The sequence below is a fragment of the Myripristis murdjan genome, chromosome 7 (genome assembly GCF_902150065.1).
Source record: "Myripristis murdjan chromosome 7, fMyrMur1.1, whole genome shotgun sequence".
Lineage (NCBI taxonomy): Eukaryota > Metazoa > Chordata > Actinopteri > Holocentriformes > Holocentridae > Myripristis > Myripristis murdjan.
In genome coordinates this window covers 3,943,764-3,963,710 of record NC_043986.1, presented here as the reverse complement: position 1 = coordinate 3,963,710, position 19,947 = coordinate 3,943,764, and the positions used below count along the sequence as shown (strand labels likewise).

General features: G+C 41.0%; 1 protein-coding gene across 1 annotated transcript in view; it reads right to left on the bottom strand.

The window, feature by feature from the left end:
- Nucleotides 1–12,746, bottom strand: part of LOC115362095 (mannose-specific lectin-like) — a 35,665-nt gene extending 22,919 nt beyond the window's left edge. The window contains exon 1 of the mRNA XM_030055882.1: nt 12,655–12,746. Within this exon, the coding sequence (XP_029911742.1) occupies nt 12,655–12,744 (90 nt within the window). The 5' untranslated portion in view covers nt 12,745–12,746. The remainder of the gene's footprint in view (nt 1–12,654) is intronic.
- Nucleotides 12,747–19,947: the final 7,201 nt, after the last annotated feature.

Sequence of the window (19,947 nt, the reverse complement as noted above, 5' to 3'; positions counted from 1 at the left end):
GACCTCTTTGTCAATTGTGTGAACTTTCATTACGCCTTAGCGCAGCGCATTTTAAAGGCGAGGACAGGGGCTCATTTGATTGGTTTAAAGTGAATCGGCTGTGTCAAACCCACTCCACGCCTTCTCTCCTCTCTTGCGCCGGTAGGAGGAACGGCGGAGTACTTGCGCCACCGAGCCAAAATTGCAAAATCCACTTGGCCAAATCCACTTGGCCAAACCCAGTTGGCGCAGCACAGTTGCGCTATGCCCCCACCTCACCTGGTCTGCGAAAATAGAGCCCCTGGAGTGTTTTCTGCCCTCTGCAGGCGACTGAGCGCCCAACATGTCTGACAGGGTTTTTTTTTTCTTGCTCCAGACCCCCAAGTGGAGGTTCATTAAGCCACGGCCGCCCATCTGAAGTGGTTTTATGGACTTCAGTGAGGGGCTGTGGACCCTGACATGACCTCCACCTCCCGTGGCTGCGTCTTTCTCTGTGTGACTGTCTGCCTGCCTGCCCGCTCCTGTCCCGGGTTGCCTAGTAACACACACCGACGCTGCGCACTGCGCGCACCAGGGCACCCGCGTGTTTTCAAGATGTCGGCTACACCCGACACTCCACCACGTCCCAAAAAGCAAAAACGTTTGCAAAAGTACAGACGTGAATGGGAGGAGGCGAACCCGTGGCGTCAGAGGCAACGAGTAGCTACAAGGCAAATTGCAAAACGTGTCGGCGAGTAGTAGCCTACAGTAAGGGACGTCATTATATGATCAACTTGATTTCCTATATGGTTGTGTATTTAGCAGAAGATGTCAGTGCTTATGCTGATGTGGACATATACCCTACAGCACAGTTTCTCAAATGGGGGTATGTGGAGGAACTCCAGGGGGTAGCCTACGTGAGATTTTTTTTTTTTTTTAATTATACAACACGTAGATCTGACCAAGCAATCCGACTGGTCAATCAGGCGTTTAGAATGCGCTCAAATGAGCATGACAGCACGGCTAGCCGTGCTCAAATGAAAAATACCTCATCACTGAAAATATTACTCCGCCTATATCTTATTGCCCGAGTCTGTGTGGTTTCCATGGCAACACGGAACGTTTCGCTGAAACCCGCATCAAAACCCGCTGTCAACTTTGTTAGTCTGCATAATGGACCGTTTTGTTGTCAGTTTTGATTTCTTTGGCGATCTAAGTTTGGATGAATGGCTCAACGAGGATGACAAGACAGAAGAGAAAAAGCCGAGATACGCGAGAGTGACGAGTGAAGAGCTGGATCAGCTGGAGAGGTCAGGAAATGAAGCCGGTACGGCCCGGTCACCGTCTTGGGCCGTCAAATGTCTACAAGACTACCTGACAAACACCGGGCAAACAGCTGATTTCTCAGGTGTCAGTAAAGAAGAGCTAAACAAGATCCTCCATGAATTTTATGGAGCTTTAATTTCTATAATAAAGAAAATGAAATGCACGGACAGTACCTGTTGAGGCAGATTCAGCACCACGGACAATATAGTACCTGCTTAGGAGGATTCAGCACCACGGACAGTCCCCGCTGAGACGGTTTCAGCACCACGGACAGTCCCCGCTGAGACGGTTTCAGCACCACGGACAGTACCCGCTGAGGCAGATTCAGCACCACGGACAGGACCTGTAAGATTTTCAACAGAGATGTGCAGCTATAACTTTCTTCTTATTATTAAAGTGTTAATGTTATCAGTTAATCAGTTATCAGTGATAATTAATTAGCCTATTAATCGTTATTCATTTGTTTATTCTTTATGAGTTGCTTAGGCCATTGATTTAATTAATTTGACAATTTGTTTGCATCTGTACATTGAAATGAACATTTAATAAATCAACACATCTGTGAAAACTGTATCATTTCAGAGGTAAACTGATAATGGCCTGAAAAGCTGATTAGCAAAAGCCCCTGAAAGGTGGGGCTGAAATTATATAACTGTTCAGCCTTAATGTGACTGTGTGTGTGTGTGTGTGTGTGTGTGTGTGTTTGCGTGCACTTACTGTGTGACAGGCAGGTCCTCTATCTCCAGCAGCTCAAAGAGGGCGAGGACACAGAGAGAAACTTGAGGTTTCATGAGAAAAACCTGGTCCCGACCAGGTTAGTTTCATGGAGTCTGTTACTGCGGTAACTGACCGAGAGCTTAAGTTACCTCCCTCTGTGAAACAGGCTAGAGTTACCCCTCTTTCTCTGCTTTGAGTTACCTCCCTTTGTGAAACGGAAAACTCAGAGTTTCCTTCATTTCAGGGTTAACAGAATCAGAGTTTTCACTAAACCTGCTTTGTGAAATGGTGTGTGTGTGTGTGTGTGTGTGTGTGTGTGTGTGTGTGTGTGTGTGTGTGTGTTAAAACGGTATATTGCACATGTAGTTCGACTCAAGTTGCATTTCTCCTTTCTGAATACCCAACTTGTAACCATAGCGACCTGACAGAGCACACCTGTCAAAGCTCGTCAGGACCTGCAGCAGCTCAGCGGAGAAACCAGCCAGCAGAGAAACCACACCACTGGGTTTTACTGTTCCTCAGTAAAAGCTGCGGCTGCGTCACAGGATTTGGCCCCGTGTGAACCTCTGGCTGCGGTGGGAAAATAAAAAATGGGCCACGTGCAGGAAGCCGATATTACAGACAAATTTCTTCTTATTTTTGTTATTTGTTCAGATCTGGATGCATCTCGAGTTGACTTGTCTAATTTTTTCTCTCGACAGAAAATTAAGAGAAAATATAAGAGAAGTCTTAAAGAAAATGTTGCTGCATCTGGCCCATTTGTATCTTATTTATTTTGTTTTCCCCACATGATTAAATGATACTGATAATAATAATTTCAGGCTCCTCCCCTCCCCTACAGTGGCAGTGAGACAGTTAAAGTTATTAGTAATAAGTCGTGGCAGTGATGAAGATGTTTGACAAGGCGAAGGTCAACGTCAACCTCCTCATCTTCCTCCTCAACAAGAAGTTCTTCAAAAAATGAACAGAGTGACGGGTCTTTTTAACACTCCTATCTCTGCATATATTTCCCTCTGCACTGTGCAGAGTGACGCGTCTTCCTGCACTATCTCTGCTCATATTAGCACTAACACTCTGATGAGGAGGTTTTCTAACCCCGTTCTCTTCACTGTCCCGCTCCTTTTGGGGATTTCAAACGACTTTAAAGGGAAATGCCAATTAAAATCTGACCCAGGATCAGTGCTGGCAGCTTTGGGAGTGGGTTTGCAGTATCCAAAAGTACCGTAGAAAAGTGGGTACTGTGGGTACTTTGGGTTGATGAGTAGGACCTCTTGGTCCTGTGATGTTGGTTCATGCTGGTCAGACTGGTGTCAACAGGCAGGAGAGGTGTGACCTTTGACCTTCACCTGGGAAGGTTTTTACTCCTCATTTTATATTTACACATGTATGCTCATCTACTTTATCTCTTAATTAATATCACTAAAATTAAATACATCTATATATCCTCCTCACACTTCCTACAGTAAAGACACTCCACTCTTCACTGCACTACAGGCAGATAACATCCACCAGCTGAAGGGCAATGACATCACTGACCTGACCTTTGACCTCTTACAGACACAGGCTGCATCCACATGGAGATGTTTTGTTTTGTTTTTTAACTTTAACTTTCAGTTTTGACCACATGAAAAGGTTTAAAGTTGTGTCTCCATGTGGACCGGTGTAGCCTCACTGGGAGGGCGGGCAGATCTGTAAATATTTGCTGTCAGTCGCTCTCTCTGTGTTTCCTGTGTTTCTGTGTTTTTTTTCGTCTGAAGCTCCAGTCACGTGCAGATATTTCTGACAAACATCTGATGACTTTTATATTTTATTCCTGTCAGGCACTAAAGCTTTTACACTTCATGTTTAAATAAAAGTTTGAATGTGCTCAAACGTCTGCTGTGTGTTGCTGTCACCACAAAATGAAGCGCTGGCACTCTCCATGCATGATCAATGTAATATCACAGGATCTGATAAATGTTTGCTGACATGGAGAAGGTGGGGAGGTTGTAGTAAATGGGACAAACATTCACAGGGTTTCCTCCAGGATTTTTTGAAACTGTGGGGGAGGGCTTCAGTGTCATCCTCACCCCCCCACCCCCATATTTAACAATATGTTAAATAATTTTTTTTTTAAATGTAAATTACTTATCAAACAGACCTAACAATTCAACTACCAATGAATGAGCAGTAGTATGCATGTGATAACACAGATTGAAAAATAAGCCGAAGTGATACCTCTTCTCTGAATAGACAAGCTAGCCAGTGAAAATAGAGCAGAGTGGCAACTCTTCACTTTGTTACGCAATCTATGTCAGTGCGCTGCTGTAGCTGCAAAGTTTCTCTGCCTTTTGGACTCATGTGGTGCAGGTGCAGGTGTTGTAATGTTTTTTTCTTGGGGGTGCAGGTGAAACCACTGGAGGGGTTGTGCCACCCAGATTTGCTTCCCTCCATGTAATTTTCCCCAGACATACGTTCATATTCCACACAACAAGAGCATTTCATTCAAATTATGTCAAATTCGGTGATATTCCGCGTTAAAAAATAGATTGCGTTTTATTTGGCTAATTTCATGATGGCGGAAATTATAGGCCCTACAGTGTTAACATTAACGATAACATTAGGGTCTTTTTCACAGGCTTGACCAAAAAACAATTAAATTTAATCTTGCCTAGCTAGTCTACCTCTCTCTTGCCCTTTTCTCTCCCTCTGCAAGTGCGCAGCAGCAGTAGTAATCAAACAGGTGGATGATGACTCCGGTGTTCATTTTTCAAAATAAAGTTAATTGCAGTGTAATGTAACATTTCATGATATTTAAATTATCATTTCAAACTGATTATAGTAAGTATATTTGCACAAATAAAGGCTACATAGCCTATATATGTGTATATATATCCATTTAAAATTGTTTTAACATTTGGAAGAAAAAAATCATCATTCTGAAGGCGTGGCGGCTTTTATTTTGCCGTGGCGGTGTGCCACAATGAATTACATGTAGCGGAAACCCTGCATTCGAAATCACCGGGCTGCACCTTTAATACACCACGCTGCTCATTTGAATTGACCCTTTGCAGACACGTCACAATTATCACGTGACATGGGAGGCGACACCATGACGGACGGCAGAAGGAGAGTGGATGTCAATTTAAGAAAAGGAGGCGCGTTATAGTTTGTGACATTCCGTGGTTGTATAGTTTTTAAATTTACTTTTATGGTGGTAAGATGGTGATTTCCCGCTGTGCCATGCAGTGTGCCAACAGGCAAGGCTGTAAGCCTAATCTAGCCTTTTATCACCATCTTATCACCATAAAAGTAAATTAAAATCTATCTTCAACCACGGAATGCCACGAACTATAACGCGCCATCGTGTCTTTAATTGACGTCCACCTCTGCGTCTACTGTTCTTCTGCCGTCCATCATGGCGTTCATATTTCGCGCAAGTGGAAAGTGACGTCACGTGCAAAGGGTCAATAGGTGGACTTACATTCTGGGTGTTGTCTTTAATGTACAGCCAACAGCTGGAATCACAACTTTCCACTCCACACTGAAACATCAAGGCACACACTGCAGTTAACACTGTTTATTTATTACACAAGTATGTTGAATACTTGATTCTGATTGGTCAATGCAGTCTGTAATCCATTATTTCTGAATGCAGCTGTGTCCTGAAGCTGTGAAATCATCCGTGTTTCTGATCAAAATTCACGGCTGCACAGATTTACACCAACCTGGTAGATGACGGCTGAAGTGGGCGGAGCCTGCATGTTTGCTGGGAGGCCTGGAGGGTAAGTTGTTGCTCATAATGAACTCCGACTGCAAGACATGACAGTTAAAGAGCTTCAAGCTGCTGCTGTCATGAGAAAATCCTCATTTCTCCAAATTTCCTCATCATGAAATTTATCTTCTTTTCAGACGGAGAACAAAGGGAAATGTCAGAGTTTAAAATCTGCTGGCATGTCACGTGGCCAACTCCACCTCACCAGGCTCTGTTTTTTTTTTTATATGCTGCCATAAAAGAGAGAGATTAGAGAGATCTAGTCTCTTACAGTCTATTCCTTTTCATTTTAATTTCTTATTTTTACAAAAGCCCTTTCTTGGACAGGTGTCCAAGCATCCACTACAAACACCATGATGCTGCTTTTGATAGCTGTTTTCAGTTTGTCTGTGTAAACTGTGTCAGTCCCTATCAAATAAACCATGAATAAAATAATAAAATAGACATGAAAGACAGGACATGACCTGCAGCTGAAGGCCTTAGGGCTCAGATTTGAACCCGGTGAGGTGGTCGACCTCCACCAGGTGAACCACAGGGGCGCCTGACACCTCGTGCCACTGAATATGTCCTGAAAATGATTTTGTTAAAAGTGTGGGAGTCCCGGGTGTGCAGGAGGTGTCGGTGTCTCTGTTTCAGTGATGAGGGACAGGAAGTGGGCGTACTGACCTTGCAGCGGTCCATGGACCTGGTGGCAGCCACCGTCAGAGAGCCTGCCAGGATGTACTGCAGGACACACACATTCAGCACCGTCAGCATCACCTCACTCATACCATCATTATTACTGTTACCAGTCAAAGTGAATCTGCTACCCGTTACTGAATCATATGAAACCAGACGACCTGAGGAATCTCTTGGTACCGGCAGGTTATGCTGGGCCGCCAACAAGGCGGCTAAGTATGACTGCAAAGTGTCTGAATGAAAATGGGTTCTCTGGGCAGCCACGGCTCTCCCCTTTGCAGACACGCCCACCTTCTGCTAATCGCATGCAGTTTGGGCCACAAAGCCTGCAGGCTACATGTGTTCTTGTGGCCTGTTGTAAAATGGTGTGTGTGTGCAGACTGGGGCCTAAACAGTCTTGGAGCTGCATCAGTTGGCTTTGACTGGAAAGCTGAGACTCTTGTGGATTCAATGAGCCACATTTGATTCCTGTGTGATGATGTTGGCACCCATAGCAGCCATTTCACTGCAGCCACAGACTTTTGTCACACTGGACGTCGCTGTAGGAAATGACCTCTAGTGACCTCTAGGAGAATCACAGCCTCATCAAACTTTACAGACACAAACTAGAGAGCGAGGCCGTTCAGAGGAGTTCTGCTTCTCCAGCTGGACTGACAGTAAGGGCCAGTTTCTGGCACATTTCCAAAACACAACACTCAACATCCAATCAACAAAAAATGCAGCTCTTAAAGAAATCTGAAAATGTCAAAAGTTTTTGGCACCAAATCAAAGCCTGAATTTTTCAGTGGTGTTCCTCAGGGTCTGGTGACTTTTTTACTTTTTGGATCAATTCTCCGGGGGTCAAACATGGTTAAATGTTGTAACAAATCTGTGTAACAAATGGTATCAACCCAAAAATTACTGCAACAACTTATGGCACATAACTGAACATGGGAATGGCCTCATATACTGCCATCATAATGTTCTAACCCTTATACACTGCAAATAAACCAAAAACTAGACATGCACCTAACGAAAACACAGTGTTTCTTTCAGATTTATGACTAGAATAACTTGACAGACTCACAAACACGGGTTCCCACACGAAGATGAAGCTTAACATGGCGAGCGTGTTTGGGAAGATCACCATCCCGATCTCGAAGAGGAGGACCAGCAGGCCGATTATGATCTGCACCGTCTACAGGGACAATAAAATACAACAACAATATTATTGATAACAGTTACACCTTTCATAGAATTTCAAAGAAGCAAAATAAATCAGTAGGAAAGAGGGAATTTTTAGTCACAAGCAGGTTTCACACAGAGAGGTGGATTCAAGACACTCCGTGTGAAAAGCTTGAAATAACACAATAAAATGTATAAACTCAATTTCACATAAAAATACAGAAGTAAGAGGAGTAAAGGAAATATAATTAAGATTAAGAAAAATAGACAGATAAAATATAAGATAAATAAGATACAAATAAAGATGAAGAAAATAAAAGGTTAGAAGAAACTGATTTAATTCCTTGAGTGTGGACAACAATAATAATAATACTGATAAGCATTTTCTAAAAATCCATGTGAATTTCACACACATTGGTGAAGAGGCTGCAGAGCACAAACTCAACAGACAAACAAAGGTCACGTAGGAAAAGTGTTTTACACAAATCTAATAAAAAAAAATAATAAAATAAAAAAATCTCCCTGATCTTTAGGCTGCTGTTTGACTCTCCCACTGGCTGCTGGCCAAGGCAACTTAATTTGTGCTTTTCACAGACTAAGACAGGCAACACGAGCAATAAAAATAAATTGAATTACAATTAAAAAGATTTCAATTATATATAAAAAATATCAAACTAAATAAGACCAGTCCAAAAGTTATAGTGCACTGTAAAGTTTTAACCAAAAGCCTCAAAGTTCATTTAACAAAAGGCAGCAGCAAACAGAAAAGCCTTCAGCCGGGATTTAACGGAGCAAATGTGTGATAGCTGGCAAAATATCAAAATATAATGATGAATTTTGTAATTATGCAGCTGAGATAAACAAAAACAGAACTTATTAAAAACCAATACTGTGTGTGTGTGTGTGTGTGTGTGTGTGTGTGTGTGTGTGTGTGTGTGTGTATGTCCTCACCCCCAATGCGAGCAACCGTCTCTGTGTGGTGCCCTGGGGGCCCAGCAGTGGGCCCCCTTGGGCCCCCGGGGCTGCAGGGTAAACCTGGGTGATGACCGTCACGCCGGCCAGCGAGGAAGACCCCACCGACGCAGACATGATGAGCTGAAATGAAGCCGCTCTGCCTCCTCGCTGCTTTTATCCTAACGAGTAACCCGAGTCTGAGAGGGAAAACTGGAAAAGATCCCAGAAGGACGTTTTTATTGCAGCTCTAATAGTGGGGCGGCTTAGCTCAATATATCACAACAGTGCCGAAAGTCAAGTGACCTTTGCATGAATATGTAATGCACTGAAGAAGAAAAAATGTGATCACAAAAAAATTGTAATGCACTGCTGTTTTGATCCAATCATTATCATCCATATTTATAATAATTAGTGGCCACGTTCGGTTAATTTTTACTAATTAATTAAATTGATGAAAAATGTCTACCTGGCCTTTGATTATTATTACATTTGTATTAGTAATAATATCATTATATCTACAGTAAACAATTGGTGAGGTCGTTTTTACGTAATGCTGGAGAATGAATGGAGGTGAATGGGCCTGAGTCGATTACTGCTATTTTAAGGCTCACAATAACCTCTCACAAAGAAATAGTATGGGTATATCATACATCTCCTGAATCCTCAAAGTCCATTAGGTATTGTGGTTGTTGTCTTTTGGGTCCTTGATATCCCTTGATCCCACAGGGATAAAAGAAACTATATAGTTTAGGCGAAAAATGTGGGAAAATGTGTGTAATTTATGGTTTAAGGAGGTCATGTGACCTCTGTTTGTCAGAAAGAGACACCCTTGGGCTTAAATGAAAGCTGAGAAGGTCCCCTTTACAATGATACCAAACAATCATATATAGAATATTGACGAATAGGAAACTGATAGCCATTTCTGACTTTGGGCGACTAATCAATAGCTATGCTAATTAATCAATAATTATGACTAAACGGTAACCTTTACAGCTTGGCATACGGCAGAAATGGATTCAACACTGAAAAATCATACAGAAACAAGAGATAAAGTGCTTTTCCTCAAAAATGCCTACCATGTTGTTTTCTAAGGGGCTTTTTCAATTTTCGGTCCTCACTGTATGCTAGCTAGCTCGTTGGCTAGCTGGCTTGCAGTGGTGGTTGTGGTGGTGGGGCAGAAAGTGTTTGAAATACTGAGTGTGTATAACTATTTTTTCTTAATTTAATGTGTATTTACATTTTTAAAATATTTTAATGAATCATTTTTATATTTTTATTCATTTTAACAAATCAAATGCCTGCTATGGCCACTAGGGGGCGATTTTGTGATGGCCCAATATCCAGATTTGTTTGAAATATATCCACCAACACATATACCAAATTTGGTGCTTTTATCACAAAATGAACGATAGTTTAGCTATGCCGCCCCACTAAACGTCATCCAGGAAAACAACACTCACACTTCTGGGAACACAGTTCTCACTCCCTGGCGATTGGCCAGGGTTACATACCGACTCATTAGTCAGTTTTCGACGAGTTGCGTAACCCGACAGACTTACATAGAACTATCACAACTTCTGAAACAGACGCGTGTCATATGTGTCATATTATGTGGAAATAAAGTCTGCCAGTAACTAACGGTTAACTGATAGGCTTGTGCCGATCGGCAACCTGATTCTTTGGTTTTGTTCTCGTTGTTTTTTTTGTTTTTTGTTTTTCAGAGAGGAACAGCAGAGCTACTCCGAGGAGTAGCTCTGCTGTTCCTCTCTCTTTAGCCTGGTGTTTGGCTGATCAGCTGATACAGGGCACAGTGTGTGTGTGTGTGTGTGTGTGTGTGTGTGTGTGTGTGTGTGTGTGTGTGTGTTTTAACGGCAAAAAACAACATTTTAGATCATCCTCTCAATCACTAATAGAGAATCGGGTTGCCGATCGGCACAAGCTACGGTTATTAATTGGTTAACAAACGCTAGTTAACTGATTACCATTAAGTGATCGGTTAAAAACAATAATGATAATAACAATAATAACAATAATAATAATAATAATAATAATAATAATAATAATTTGGGCATCTCTAATCCAGAGGTCATTCATAGCTACATCGTACAACTTTTAACACTTCTCCCCATAAACAGGTCACTGAAAAGAACATAAAAAAAACACCAGCACCGATCTACCAGGCGTCGAATACTAATGCTATGTAGCTATACTGATTTAATGCGACAAAAACTAACGACGTCAGCAGTGTACGCTGCACGCTGTACGCTGCAGTTAGTTTAATGTTTAAAGTAACGCTAGGCCTACAAACTAATCCCATTCAAAAAGGAAGTGCTAAAGTGTTAACGGAGTTCTGGGTTTACTCTACGGGTTTACTCTAGAGCTGTGTCCCAATTCAGGGTCTGCATCCTTCGAAGTCTGGGTCCTCCGAACCGAAGCATCCTCCCCCGTCAACTAACGGCAACGAAATGGGACGGTCTAGCCTTCGGAGTATTTCCTGGTTGCGTAACCGCCGTCACCGCCGTTTCCATGACAACAAACTCCGGAGACCGAAATATAACGTTTCTTTCTGTCAGACAAGACAGAACAGGGGTTTTGGTTTAACATATATGGCGTTGGATGTTCAAATTAGTAAAAAAACGAATATTTATAATGTGAAATCTGATACATCAGTCGTAACGCCTGATGTTTTTTTCGACTGCACTTGGAGACACATTCAAAGTTTTTGCAATTTTCCGGACTGACTGACCTTCAGTCCTTAAAGTAATGATGGACTGTCGTTTCTCTTTACTTAGCTGATTGGTTCTTGCCATAATATGAATTCTAACAGCTGTCAAAAAGGGCTGTCAGCTGTGTACCAACCTGACTTCTGCACAACACAACTGATGGTCCCAACCCCATTAAGAAGGCAAGAAATTCCACAAATGAACCATGACAAGGCACACCGCTGAAGTGAAAACCATTTCAGGTGACTACATCATGAAGCTGATTGAGAGAAGGCTAAGGGTTTTCAGCGCTGTCAACAAAGCAAAGGGTGACTACTTTGAGGAATCTAAAATATAAAACATATTTAGAGTTGTTTAACTTTTTTTTTTCTTTGCTACATAATTCCATATATTTTGCTTGATATACTGTATTTGATGTCTTCAGTATATATCTACAATGTAGAGAGTAGTAAAAATATAGAAAAAACACTGAATGAGAAGGTGTGTCCAAATTTTGACTGGTAGTGTATGTGTGCATATCTAGCCTACCTCTCCACACCATGGATGTATAAAATATACATTAGAAAAAAATAGTTAAAATTCAGTTAAATAAGTAAATAATTAGTTAAAATATTGTAATCAACCTTGTTCTTAAACATATTTCAAGTAAATTCTTCAGAATACCATCAACCCGTTTCATGGTCCTCTTTTGTTCATGAATTATTCATTATCCGAGACGACAATTTAAACCATGTACATTGATTTCAAGCATTTTCTGTGGTCTTGATCTTAAATCTGAGCATGGCATTGAATTCCCCATATGTGAAAACCTGTAAAAGCACATTAAATTCAGGTATTTACCTTGTACAGTCCAAACGATAAGTGATTAATTAGATTTCGACCTGGCGGCGGCGGCCATTTTGGATTTCTCCATTTTGAGGCATTCCGGAACATTTTTGAGCCTGGCATACAGAAGATTTGAATTCAGCACCCTCCAAAACCCCCAAAAATGTTGTATGCCAAAAATTAACATGATTTGCCTTCGGGACTTTAAATAAGCACATTTTCCAAAATCCTGCCTAGTCTATAGTGAGGATAAGCGGTTTAGAAGATGAATGAATGAATGAATAAGCAAAGTAGACTCATTCAAAGTAAACAACACACTGCTGGTATTCTTTATTGCTGCTCTGAGCTGCATCACAACATTTTCATATTTACTAATTGTACAGGTCTGAAGTTGTTTCACTGATCCACTTTTGAAGGTTCATGCTGCATCAGAATCCCCACAAATTCCTTCTCTGATTTGATCATGGCAGCTCTTGTGACTGTGTGTTTAGAGCCTTTGGGAGTCAGAAGGTATTGCTGGTTGGTGTGGTATGATTTTTGGTGTCTTTTCCTCACCTTGAAAATTGCTTTATAGTTGCCGTTGTTGCTGAGGAGGTAATCGCCCTGATGAAGCTCCTCATTGGTGCTGATGGAGTTCTTGCTCATGATTCTGGGGAGAAAATGAAGCCATGATGTTCACTGATAACTTTTGTTGCTTTTTTCAATGCTTTTAAAAGCTCCCTGATAGGACTGATGTCACCATAAATTCATTTATTAATTAATTTCCTCAGTTTAGCAATAATTTTGTCAGGCATGAGACTCACCGGTTGGAGAAGTTGCTTCTTCAGGCTTGAGAAACAGATGTTGAAGGAGCTGCTGAGGTTGTGCTGCCCAGGGGCCTATTTCACGAAGGGTGGATTAAATAAACCAGGATATAAGACAAATCTAGGCTTGCTAAAGCCTGCCCCGCACAGCCTGGTTTATTCCGTTCCACTAAAGCCAAGTCAGGCTGAGAAGGAGCGACTTTAGCGAGTCTTGATTGTGAAAGCCAGGCTGGTGCGCGATCACGCCTCCCTTCAAAAGACCATGCCGGTCGATCGTAGATTCCTTGAACGTGACCAATCAGAGCGAAGCAGAGGGCTGCGTCACTCAGTCTGGACGAGACTCAGCGCTATGGAAAGCCCTTTGAGCATATATTCAGATATCCTACTAGTTAACTTTTTTTGCACTCACTAGTGACACTAGTGAGTGCTACTAGTGACACTAGTGAGGCCAAAAATCACACTAGTGTCACTAGTGAATGCCAAAAATGCTCACTAGTGTCACTAGTGATGCCTAAAATATTTACTAGTGTCACTAGTGAATGCCAAAATACTAACTAGTGTCACTAGCGAGGCCTATAATTGTTACTAGTGACACTAGTGAGCCCCCCCCAAAAAATCACTAGTAGTACTAGTTGGCTAATTTTTTTCCCACTAGTGTCACTATAGGTCAAAAATCCACACTAGTGCCACTAGTTAGGGCAAAAATAACCACTAGTGGCACTAGTTGCATCATTTAGATCTTACTAGTGTCACTAGTGAGGCTTACAGTCTTTACTAGTGTCACTAGTGAACACAATAAATGCTCACTAGTGGCATATCTTTGGTCTTACTAGTGTCTCTAGTGACACCTTAAACGTGTACTAGTGTCACTAGTGAACATCAAAAATTATAAGTAAATACTCACTAGTTTCACTAGTCACACTAGTTGACCAAAAGGAGGCTTCCTATTGGCTCCCAAAACAATCAATCAACCCAGCCAAAATTAACCCTCTAAAGCCTGGTGAGATTTCACTGCTGTTTTCCAGTAGCTTCTTGCTTATTTACCATGCAGAATAAAGCATAAAATTGTGTGTAATTTCTTTCTTTTTGCCCTTTTAAAGTGAGATTTTCTAAAGCTCCATTGCTTTTTGTTGACTTCCTTTCAACATGCAGTAGCACAAACTATATTGTGTTAGCTATATCAAAAGTGATCGTGTTATTATTATTATTTCATCTTATAAAAGAGGTGCTTCTCATCCTTAAATGTGATTGGCTGAGCCATGTTAATTATTTTATTGGCCTGCAGCGCTTCATACTTTGGGGAATGGGGAAATGGGAGCGTTGGCTATAATAGGGTAGGTGCACAAGCCCCATACTTCCTGAAAGGAAGACTGTATATTCATTTCCTGTCCTTTACTACTGGATAAAGTGATTAATCAGGTGTGTGGAACACCTTGGGCCTGCCCAGTGCACACCTGATTAATCACTTAATCCAATAGTAAAGGACAGGAAATGAAGATGCAGTCTTTCTTTCAGGAAGTGTGGAGTTGGTGCACCGAGCCTATAGATATCCACTTGGAAAAAAGAAAATGGCGCCATATGGTGGACAAACTCAAAAATTGCCAAAAAAAACCCCAACAAACAAACAAACAAAACAACAACAACAACAACAACAACAACAACAATGACAACAACAACAACAAATTGGATATATTATGTTGTAATGGCAGGGAGATGAAAAAATGTTTTAAATGGAAGTCTATGTCCCCTATTGGGTGAAAAGAGGGACTACATTGTTTACATAGTGCATTATAGGGTTAAAAGAGGTGATGCAGTTGAAATTTCAAAATTTCAATTTCAATACAAGACCTTAGAAAATATCAAGCCATATGCCTTAACAAAGCCAAAGTTACACCAAAGCCAAAGTTACACAAATGTCCCCAGGGGTACATGAGGGTTAATCAAGCTGTCAGTTTTAGTCATGGCAAACTGCTAAAATAACTATTTTACCCTAAAAATGCTGCAAAATACTTCAAAACAGCTCATCACAATTCAGAGCAGGCACTTGAAGGCCTCACAACACATTGACCAATCAATATAATTATCCTGCCTTCTTCATTTGCATGCAGTCCACTAGTCCTACTAGTGGCACTAGTGGCGCACATTTTGTTCAACTAGTGACACTAGTTAACTCAAAAATGCTTACTAGTAACACTAGTTGTGCCATTTTTCCCTCACAAGTGTCACTAGTGAGACCCCCCCTCCAAAAAAATTACTAGTGACACTAGTTAACTCAAAAATGCTTACTAGTTACACTAGTTGTGCCATTTTTCATCACTAGTGTCACTAGTGAGACCCAAAATAACCACTGGTGACACTAGTTAAAGCATTCTCTGCATTACTGGTGTCACTAGTGATGCCTAAAATCTTTACTAGTGTCGCAAAATTCTCTCTGGTGACACTAGTTGCACCTTTTATTTTTAACTAGTGTCACTAGTGACACTAGTGGCATGCAATTTGACTTTACTAGTGGCACTAGTGCGCGCCACTAGTGACACTAGTGATCATTTTTGGTCCTCACTAGTGACACTAGTACAAACAATTTTTCCTAACTAGAGCTATAGTGGCATGCACGAGTGACACTAGTAAAGTCAAATTGCATGCCACTAGTGTCACAAGCGGTCATTTTTGACCTTACTAGTGGCACTAGTAAAAAACAAAATTAGGCATCTAGTGACACTACACTCTTACAAATAAGGGTTCCAAAAGGGTTCTTCATGAGGGGCTCAGGTTCTACCCAGAACCATTTGCTTCTGAAGAACCCTTTTTTGAAGAAAGGGTTTTTCAAGGGTTCTTTGTAACACTAAAGGTTCTGGTAAGAACCGTTTTGATCCAGAGAACCCTTTGTGGAGGAAAGAGTTCTTCAAGTATTGTTGAAAGCATGGGTATAAGATCCTCACCCTACATCCTACATTAATGTAATTAAACTTGCTCAATAAAGAGGCAAATAAACAAATATAATCATCCCAGGGAGAATTTTGCTGCTGTTGAATTTTGCTGCTGTTTTGCTCATCCACCACTGCTATGTAATTAAACAATACATGTTGAAAAGACCTCTATCCTGTCTTGAACCCTCAATCTTCAAAATAGCACTGCTATGCTGTTACCTACTGAGCCACCATGCTATATTGTTATGCTATGCAACTACAACCTCTGGAGGGAGGAGCTCATGAGCCATCAAAAGAAAAATAAGAAAAAAGAAAATGGTATTTTCTTTTTGGAATGTGGGCAGTTAACCATCCTCATCTATTTTTCCTTTCCTATGGATAGTGCAGGTGCTGGTGGGATGATAATGTCAGGACTTGAACCCCGATCTCCCAGAGGAAAGGCTGAGGTTCAGTGTGTCAGGCCAGGGAGCTGGCTACCCTGCCAATGGCCATGTGGGAGCTAAGAGCTGGTTTTAATGTGGATTGCGTCACATGGTCTGCCCTTCTCAGCAAAGCAGGTGTGACACATCAATAGTGATTACTGTGGTTAGAGGCCAGACTGAAGTGACAGAAGATCAAAAACTTCAGAGAATTAAGGTAAGCTAAATATGATTTCTTATTTCAGCAAGCTTGACTCTAGCTAAGGACTTTTTATGGTGAAAGGTGGACTATTTTAATGCATGCATTTGTTTCTTGTTTTGATTTTTTTGTTATTAAGAGGGTTGTAACTTAATAACTTGTCTTCCTTTTTGTTTTGAAGAGAATGATATTGATGGAGCAACCCTCGAAATTCTCTCTGAGAGGATGTCGGAGAGATTAATCCCATCAATAAAAAAAAAACAAGCACAATTCCTCAAGTATCTCGAGCAGTTGAAGTCATCATCATCATCGGCATCATCATCATTGTCAACAACAACAAGAAATTGGAACAGGCAAAATGCTGTCAAGATACTGTAATTCTGGTCATTTGTGGGGGAAACTTTATCTCTCTTCTAGTTACAGTCTGTTCATTACTATTTCACACAGCTCGGTCTAACATATTCTTGCATTTTTCCATATTACAAAGACCTCATGATGAGCAAACAGCTGGACCTGCTTCACTGGGTCAGTTTGCTTTCCTCAAAGCATTAAAAGATACACTTGAGGCAAAGGACCCAGAACTTTTGTCCCCTCGGAGAAATGATCTGTCACTGTATGACATCCTCAGCAGCCAAACAATGTAGGTTACTTTTATCATTATTATGGAAAACTACTGCACATTGTAGCTTTAAATTGAGATTATACTCCATATAATGGCACTTTAAGACAACATGTTCAACTTATTCTATTATTTCTATCCCCAACCAAGGTATCCCTCAGCCAAACAATATACAGAGATCCTGTTCATACACAGATGTCCCTTCATGTGGGAAAAAACTGGTTCAAGACATGTGAGTAAGCACAAAATGAGTCTGTTAATGTATGTTTGCATATCTTAATTGTATAGATATAGCTACTGTACATACTGTATCTCAATATACACTACTCACAAAAAGTTAGGGATATTCGGCTTTCGGGTGAATTTTCAGGATGAACCTAAAATGCATTATAACCTTTACAGGTGAACTTAATGTGACCTTCTGTAAACCTTTGAATGCACATGTCCAACTGTTCAATGTTTCAGTACTTTTTGCACAAGTTGCTGTTCTCTAACAAGGAGTTTAACGGCAAAATTCACATTAGGTGTTTGATGCTCCAGCTCATTGAGGTCGTATCATTAGGGAATGGCTGCTGGAGACTGGGGTACCTCAAATGGAGTGGCCTGCACTTTCTCAGACCTGAATCCCATAGAAAACCTATGGGATCAGCTGAGTCGGCGTGTAGAGGCTCGGAGCTCTGTACCCCAGAACCTCAATGTCCTGAGGGCCGCCCTTCAAGAAGAGTGGGATGCCATGCCTCAGCAGACAATAAGTCAACTTGTGAACAGCATGAGACGTCGTTGTCAAGCTGTAATTGATGCTCAAGGGCACATGACAAGTTATTGACACTGACATTTTTTGTTGTGGTATACCCACCACTGTTGTTGGCTTTTGTTTCAAGAAATGGTTTGAGATGAGGAAATCACCAGTGTATGCTTCTACTTAAATGCCCTACTTTCATAATATAATATCACTGTAGCGTGAACTTTTTATATTTTCCATAAATTTCACCCAAAAGCCAAATATCCCTAACTTTTTGTGAGTAGTGTATAATAAACAGAAAATGCATTCACCTAATGTTCACATTTGCCAAAAATAAGTGTGTCTATGTTTTACTGTATAGGTGTATTTTACAAAATGGCTTGATGTTGACAAATCTGGACAATACTGAGGTCAACAATCATCTCATTTTCGACTGCACTATCCCCTTAAGTAAACAATTCCTCTCTTGGCTGTAGGATGATTTACGTGAGTCTCTAACAAGTTCAAAAAGGAAAGGCGACCCCTTATTGATGACTCAATGGTGCGACAAATGTGTCCAAAATTTTCTGTGGCAGGATCTGGAAAGAACCGCCATACTCCGGGTCAACCAAGCCAGCTTTTCTACATAACCAGGCCCGCTGTAAGTCTTTGGAAACAACATATAACTTAAGCATACTTTTTAAAAAAATGATCATGTACACCTCATCTTAGTGGTTACCTCTTACCATATTGTTGTGTCATTTTTCATGCATCATAGGCTCAGGAAGATGGAGACTTTGGAGAGGATGAAAGGACCATTCAAGCTCATATCCAAAATATGTCTACAGAGATGCTTAAAGTACACTTTGGTAACAATTTTAGTTTATGTTTGGGGTCAAACTGACCCCTAAAAGATGTTAGTAAATTTGAACATAGCAGGAGGGTTAATGTGGAAACTTTTTGGTGTTCCCTCACTTTCATCTGATTCTATTCCACTGTCACCATGAGTGCTGTATGTGCACATATGCTGATTGCTCTCATTGGACCATGCATTATTTTATTGTTTGTAGATAGTTAACTGCTTCATCTGGTGCAGTGTAAGTCTACCTTGGATTGATGCTTTTATCTTCTCTCTCTGCCATGTCACCATTGCTGGAGATTACATGATGTGATTATGATGCATAATTACAATATGATGCGTCTGGCCTGAGTCCTATCATCATGTTGCTGATTCCACAGGACCTATGCTCACTTTTGACTTGTTTTCCCCTCGGACCTACAAAGCCTCTCCTCTTCTGTTGGACTGTCCTCAGAGAGTCTCCCCTCCTTATCCAACATTGTTCCAAGTTTTTTAAATAAAAGAAAAATTCTCATTAAAATTGTTTGAATGTGTCCTCAATCTCAACATTATAAACAACCACAATATAGTATAAGTAATGAAATAATTGTTTTGCCTGATCTGTAGAATACAATATGGTTCTTCACAGAACCCTCAGAAAATGGTTATTGGTGAAACCCCTGAAATATGAAAGGGTTCTTGGTGAAACTCCCTAGATGGGTTCTAGATGAAACCCTATGAGGGTGGAATGGTTCTGGATGGAACCTCCAGTAAGGGTTCTTTGTAGAACCTCTCATGGGGGGTTCTGGGTGGAACCTTTCACAGACAGTTCTAGGTATAACCCTCCAAAAGGGTTCCAGATGTAACCTTTATAAAAGGTTCTACCTGGCACCAAAAAGGGTTCTCCTATGGGGACAAGCCGAAGAACCTTATATGGTTCTAGTTAGCACTTTTATTTCTAAGAGTGTAGAGCACATTAAAAAACAAAACAAAACAGAGTATTCCCCAAAGTGCTGCATAATAAATCATTAAAACAATACAAATGAACGATGAAACAACAATGAAACAATAAAATAATATGAACTAGGTATGAATACAATGAACACCGTGATCTGACATGGAGACCGTCCTGACAGACCGAGAGATCCTGCACTTTGGTTCCAGCTTTAGTTTACTGCTGTTAAAATGGCCAATGAGCTCAGATTGTGTCGGACGTGGCAGGATGAGTGTAAACCTGAGTGCAGATAACATCACGGTGGAGCGGGTCAAGTTTCTGAACTGGCAGGAATTATACACACAAATAAAACACAGCACGTCTTCCC